This window comes from Poecilia formosa, unplaced genomic scaffold (genome assembly GCF_000485575.1).
Source record: "Poecilia formosa unplaced genomic scaffold, Poecilia_formosa-5.1.2 Scaffold1076, whole genome shotgun sequence".
In the NCBI taxonomy this organism is placed as follows: Eukaryota; Metazoa; Chordata; class Actinopteri; order Cyprinodontiformes; family Poeciliidae; genus Poecilia; species Poecilia formosa.
This window is the reverse complement of record NW_006801015.1, coordinates 18,847-25,665: the sequence shown is the minus strand read 5'-3', so window position 1 is coordinate 25,665 and position 6,819 is coordinate 18,847. Positions and strand designations below refer to the sequence as shown.

Below are 6,819 nucleotides of genomic sequence, written 5' to 3'. Positions count from 1 at the left end.
ACACATGGGGACACATGGGGACACATGGGGACAGGTCCAGTATTCAGATGTAATCAGCCTCATTTAGTCTCTAATTGTCCGAATTCACTGGATCTGAACACGTTGGTGAACTGAAAGACTGTGACTGAAAGTGTTCTCAGTTTTTCATGCTTGTTTTTATCCCAGTGGGTTAAATTGTTTTGATCTCATGAGTTTTTGTCTTGAGTTTTGAAAAATGTGTGCAGGTTGAGGAAAATGATGTAAAAAGTGACGGTGAGGGCAAGAAGTGGACGAACCAGCTGGTGGAGGACGGTGATGGTCTCAGGACTTCCTGAGGTCAGAGATCCCTGCAGTGGCAGAGGCAGAGCTACAGAAAGCAGCAGAAGGAGAAGACGTTCAGAGTCCATCTGTCTCATCTTGGATGTTCTCCACAGGAGGAACCAAAAACATCCCTGCAGATTCAGACCTGAAAACAACTAAAAGCTGAAGTTCCTGAGCTTCTGCTCAGGAGACTCACCATCCAAGGCGGCAACCAGAACACGAAGACCGTCCCTCGCCTTGGGCTCTTTGGATTGGTCCAGGATGTCCACGAAAGAAGACACAGCCTTAGACACAGGAGGCCCACTGCCATCGTCCAGCTGAGAGGAACAGGAAGACGGTGATGCACTGATCCAGACCGGACTGTGAGGTTAGAAAACTGATCCCGACTGAGAAGCTGTGACGGAGATTTCTGGGAGACGCTGCTGCTCTATAGATCTGGGCATCTCCTGACCAGGGAGCAGAAATCCTCTGATCCTCAGACGAGTTTAAACCAAAGACTTACTATGTCCTCCAGCTCACTCAGAGCATCCTCTTCCTCCAGAACCTCTCTGAGCTTTTTCAGCACATCTCCACGAATCGACTCTGGAAGTTTGTCAATCAGGTTCAGAATATTTTCCTTTGCTTCAATCCCTGCAGGAAAAACAGTCAAAACCAGCAAGAATCTGTTATGGATCCAGATTCACTTCTCATATGACACTAAGTTTCCTCTAATAAACCTGGAATCTTATGAACTAAACATTAATCACGATGAGAATTTGGACATTAATGTTCCTCCAGTTTTACATAAAACCAAACAACTGTTAGAAAAAGTCCTGCCTGTTAAGTTCTGGTTTTAAAGTCTTTTTATGGCTCTAGAACAGGGGTGTCAAACTCCAGTCCTCAAGGGCCGCTGTCCTGCAGTGTTTAGATGTGCCACAGGTAAAAAACAGTGGAATGAAATGGCTTAATTACCTCCTCCCTGTGTAGATCGGTTCTCCTGAGCCTTGCTAATGACCTAATTATTCTTTTCAGGTGTGGTGCAGCAGAGGCACATCTAAAAGTTGCAGGACAGCGGCCCTTGAGGACTGGAGTTTGACACCCCTGCTCTAGAGGCCTTCAGTCATCAGCAGATGGACAGAGAGAGGAAGACATGCAGCAAATGTCCCAGGGCCGGGAATCGAACGGAGGACGCCTGCATTGTGGACAGCAGCCCAGGGGCGGAGCTATGGGGGGGGCCTAAGGGGGCCGGATGGGAGGCAGAATATGACTTCAGAGATTCAAGTCTACCAGTCTGATGGAGAAGGTGGGGCCTCTCCTGTTGAGTACGGTGTATAATAAGTGTAGCTTACTGGTCCCCCCAGTAGGTTATATAGTTGGCTGCCCCAGTCATTGTTGACTCATGGATGCAAAAAACTTTACAAGACCGACTGATTTTAGTGATATAGTGGGTGTAAAATATTGAATAAAACGTGCTACGTTTTATTTTCATTCTTACTTTTAACTTTATGACACACAAATTTACAAGTTGATCGCGATATTGTCTCCAAGTGTATTCTGGGTAAAACATGTCACCAACCATCCACAACGTCATCATCAGTCAGATACTTGGGAACGGATTGTAAACTAGGTAGATTTGAGTATTTTTACGACAAATATGAGTGGCTTTTATTAGTACTTAATAAAATTATGTTTTCATGAGCTTTGTTATTTTGGGAGTAAAGGGCCCGATCATTAGCCCCGCCCCCTGGCCCGACGCCGACTTGCTCCGCCACTGCTGCAGCCTCTGCATATGGAGCGCCTCCTCTACCGCTGAGCCATGTGGCAACACAAGCCGGTCAAGCTTTAACTGCTTTGTCTTACCAGGAAAATATCTCTGAAACTGAAACTTCTCAGGGTTTGATGATTTGGAAACACAGAAACAACTGTGCTAACAGGTAAAGTATACTTCTCACCCTCTCTAGCTTTTTCCAAAATATCATTGTCTATGGCATCATGGAGCCAACCTGTAAACACAAAGGATAAAGGTCAGTTCAAATGAAGAACGACACATAGAGAAGACCTCAGGTCTTAGAACTTGCAGGAGTTCAGGTTCAACAGACAGTTCTCAGAGTTTTGTCTCAAAGTAAACCTCCAAATTCTCAGAAACAGCTTTGTTTGCTGTAGAGGTTCCTTATTGGACAGAGTGATCTTTGGGTAACCCCCAGAGACTCTTCATTGGCTCCTTGGAGTGACCTTTACCCCCAGAGACTCTTCATTGGCTCCTTGGAGTGACCTTTACCCCCAGAGACTCTGCATTGGCTCCTTGGAGCGACCTTTACCCCCAGAGACTCTTCATTGGCTCCTTGGACTGACCTTTACCCCTAGAGACTCTTCATTGGCTCCTTGGAGCGACCTTTACCCCCAGAGACTCTTCATTGGCTCCTTTGCCCCCTGTCAGACCTCTGGTCATCTTCTGGTCTGACATCCTTCAGTTTCTGACCCTCCTTCCATCAACCCATCTGCTCACACAGTTTCTGGTCACTTCTAGTCTTTTTCTTGACCCCTGGGGTTTTTTTCTTCCCAATCTTCTCAGTTACTTGTCAGATCCTTCTGTTCCCATCAGATCTTTTGCCTCCATCTTGCTTTTCCTTTTCCATTAACTACAGTTCTGGAGGTTCATCATGAAAACTTCCTGCATGATGATCTGTCCTGTCTCCTGCCTGCATTTCGTTCTTAAAAATATCAATTCAAGGACTAAAGGCTTCTAATATATATTGTATTTTAAAGTACAGTAATAAAGAATTGTTTTAATAAAACTCAGGCCTGCCTTGTTTGTGACTCCAGGTTTCAAAAGGTATTTCTGCAAAAGGCAAGAAGAAATGATTAGTCACCAACATCTACATCTACAGCTCTGTACAGACGGTGAATGCTCCTACCGATCTTCCCATCCTCCACTTTGATCTCCACCAGGCTGTAAGCAAAGGTTCTATTTTCTGGTACCTGGTATTTGGTGCCCGTCTCCACCCTCACCTGACAGCACAAACCAAACCCAGAGAGGTTTATTTATTCATCTCTACACAAAAACTAAAACTATTCCTGAGTTAGAGAGAAACTGATTATCTCTGAACTGTCAGTGATTGTCATCCCATCTAAAACATCCAGATTAGTTTCCAGCTGACAGATTAATGAGTGTGCTGCTCTCAGCACCCATATAAACAGGCACCAAGATGTCCACCACTCTGAATCTCAGCACTGGTCATGGCCCACTGCAGATGAAATGGTGTCAGGAACTCCCAGGCCACTTTTTCTTCCCCATCAGAAAATATCTGAGGCAATGTACTTCAGCTGAATATTTTTTAAACTGAGTTTTTCAGGTTAATAAACTTAAACTGTGGAGGCAAAGCTCTACTGCAGGGGGGCAGATGCCTCAAAACCCAATCTAGCTTATCGTCCTTCATTAGCTTCAGTCAGCAGATATTCAGATGTTCTCAACATTTGTGACTCATTGAAGGTCCACTCACCCCAACACCCACATTCACCAGGCTCTGGTACGATCCTGAGACTCTTCCCTTACAGCTTCCTACACTGGTCAATGTCACAGGCTGAGTGTTGTACGCCCTCTCATAAACAAACCCCAGGGTGTTGTGTTTGGTCAGTTTCAGCTGCTTCAGGTCGTCTTTTTTAATCGTTCTGACAAAGAAGAAGATCAGCATCAGAAAACAGAAGCTGTTCCAACCTGCAGTGGGGCAGAACAGAGGGAAACAAGACCTACCTGCCCCTGAAAGTCTCCCTCACACAATCAAGATTGACTGTCTTTTTCTTGATGGTAGCAGAACTCATAGCATCCACAACATCAGCGCTTATCCCAGCATCAACAACATCTGCTGCCTTCACTTGGACGTCCCCACCGATCATTCTGTAGGTCTTGAAGTCCACCGCCATCTCTTTCTCATTTTCACCTGCAAGGAACCGAGTGCAGCAGTGTGATGTTATTACACTAGATTGTGAAAAGGGCAGTTTACTGTTATAGGAAATTATATGGACACCGGCTGCTTTTATTTAGAAAATACGAAAATATGTAATTCTGAATTACTGTCTTTACTGTTGAGTGTATGAAGCTAATCTGAGTGTCAGTTTGGTGTTTAAAAAGATAAGTTTAAAGGTTATGGAGGATGCATTGTTTTGCCAGATTGGATTTTGTGGGGTAAGGTTTGAAGGTTTCTTTCTGTACTTAATGATTAGATTTTAAGCATGGTAAGTGATAGTCCAGTTACTGTGGTTGTCTAGCTGCTATTCCCACAAGACACAATGTAGAATCAACTACGCTACTCAAGAATCTCGATAAAACAGCTTCAAGTTACTCACCTGGTGAAAACGTCTTCTCCCCCACAAGCTTGGGTAAGGTGTACTGGAGCACTTTGTACTTGGGATAAGTCCAGAAAGTCCCCTTCTTGATTCTGACTAAAGTCAGAAGGTCTACTTCTGTATCTGGATCTTCATTGGGAACGAAACGCTCGCCAACTTTCAGGTTTTTGACGAACGCTGTGGCTGCAGCTTTGAACATCGTGTCTGGACACAGAAGATGAAGGAGACAGTCACATCTAATGACAAGGCAGTTTCTGCTAGTGTCAGAATGGTACTGAATGCTGCGGTTGGAATCCCCTCTGACAGGATCCAGTTCTGATCCGGTTCTGATCCCAGTCAGCTGGCCTCCACTGAGTCTGACTGGCCTTCATCCAGTCATTTCTTCATCCAAGCTTTACAAATCGCATTGTTTCTGCCACATGCTCTCATCTGAAGCCAGACTTGCTCCTCAGCCTGGGTCTCTGAGGCTCAGACTAAACGTTGTTTCCAGAATCGCCTCAGCTTGAAGACCGGCTCCAGAACTAGGTTTCCACTTCGGGATCAGCATCACCTCCTGCAGCGCTACAATACTTCAAACATCCAGGGTACTGACCTTTGAACCCTCAGCTCCAAAACTGCTCCTTTGTGTTGATCCTGAAATGTTGCAGGAACTAAAGACTTTAGTTTAGTTCTGCAGTAATCTAAACTCTGTCAAATAATCCTAATCTGCATCCCTGAATCGTAAACATCTCCATCTACCAGGATAAGTCAGTTTGATAAACCTGATCAGTTCTCCACTGCATTGATTATGGATTTTAGTAACTCGTCTTCTGTCGGGTTTATCAGGTATCGGTCCTGATTATTGACCAGAACATTGACATTTATAGGCTGGACTGAAGGCTGCAGATTCCTTCATGAGGAAGTCGGTAATTATGCTGCACAGCAAACGTTCAAGTGTGGGGAACCTAAAGAATCCGACCTCAGGCTCTTTCTGTGGAACCACCGGATCCAGATGGACTGGTTCCACTGCTTTTCTGACTGTATGTTTGCTGACGACCCATTTCAAAGCATCGTGTCAGGTTCTGGTTCTGGATTCCTAAACCAGAGATTAAATCAGCCTGATGCTCCTGAGGTTTCTAGTCCCAACAGGAAGCAGAGAAACTGCAGCAGGTCGTCGTTATCAACACTGATAACGGACCGGCTCCGGCTCAGACGGGCTTCCAGGGGGGCATGGCTGACTGTGGGCGGCCAGTCCCTGCCCATGCCGCCGGGCCTGGCTCTGATCCTCCATCAACTCCATGACAACCTGAGAAACTTCAGGACTGAAACCTTTCCTGCTCGCTGCACTCTGTGTTGTAATATTATGTTTATCAAAAAAGTGATTTTCTCTGGTTTTATGCCTTGGAGACGAACCCTGATGTTCAGGCTGATGATGCTACATGTCTACAACAATATGCAACAACAGTCCAAATGTAAAATAACTTTATAACATTATTATTAACCCTTCGAAAAACAAACCAAAGAAAATCTGAAAACATAATTTAATCTCCAACAAAACCGTCAACCAGCCTGAACGTTTTAAAATGTTTTTGGTTCTGTAGAGATAATAACTTTTAAACCTCATTTAGTGAAATAACCATAAAAAGCCTTTCTGTGAACATCTGTTTGCTACTGCAGACACGCAGCTGCTCCATGTCATGAGCAGTGAAGAAGCCAGAGGAGGTCTTACCTGGACATGAGGTCTTACCTGGACATGAGGTCTTACCTGGACATGAGGTCTAACCTGGACATGAGGTCTAACCTGGACATGAGGTCTAACCTGGACATGAGGTCTTACCTGGACATGAGGTCTTACCTGGACATGAGGTCTAACCTGGACATGAGGTCTTACCTGGACATGTGGTGCCGCAGCAGCGTCAGGCTGTGGCTCCTCTCGGCTTCAGCTGTTTATCTGTGAACAGAGTCACTTCCTGGATTTACGTGTCACATTCCACGCCATGTAATCTCACGCTACCAGAACTGTTCTGCTGTGAAGGTTGTTAACCACACAGGAAGCCAGTTCAGTCCAACCTCCCACCAACACGGGACACGTTTCTGTCAGCTCTCCTCCTCAGAGGTTCCTTCCTCTGCCCAGGACTCGTTTTACAGCTTTGAGGCTCGTTTACAGGAACATCTTAAAGCTGGAGGCGCCGAATCAGAGCCAACGAGGCTCAACAC

General features: G+C 45.3%; 1 protein-coding gene across 1 annotated transcript in view; it reads right to left on the bottom strand.

The window, feature by feature from the left end:
• The window catches only part of LOC103132475 (uncharacterized), a 7,968-nt gene extending 1,155 nt beyond the window's left edge, over window positions 1–6,813 (bottom strand). Inside the window, exons 1-10 of the mRNA XM_007544279.2 lie at window positions 6,494–6,813; window positions 4,624–4,827; window positions 4,031–4,217; window positions 3,780–3,948; window positions 3,195–3,288; window positions 3,086–3,118; window positions 2,232–2,282; window positions 803–930; window positions 497–617; window positions 276–346 (exon numbers count right to left, since the gene is read on the bottom strand). Coding sequence (XP_007544341.1) covers window positions 276–346; window positions 497–617; window positions 803–930; window positions 2,232–2,282; window positions 3,086–3,118; window positions 3,195–3,288; window positions 3,780–3,948; window positions 4,031–4,217; window positions 4,624–4,822 — 1,053 coding nt within the window. The 5' untranslated portion in view covers window positions 4,823–4,827; window positions 6,494–6,813. The remainder of the gene's footprint in view (window positions 1–275; window positions 347–496; window positions 618–802; window positions 931–2,231; window positions 2,283–3,085; window positions 3,119–3,194; window positions 3,289–3,779; window positions 3,949–4,030; window positions 4,218–4,623; window positions 4,828–6,493) is intronic.
• Between the last annotated feature and the right edge of the window lie 6 nt (window positions 6,814–6,819).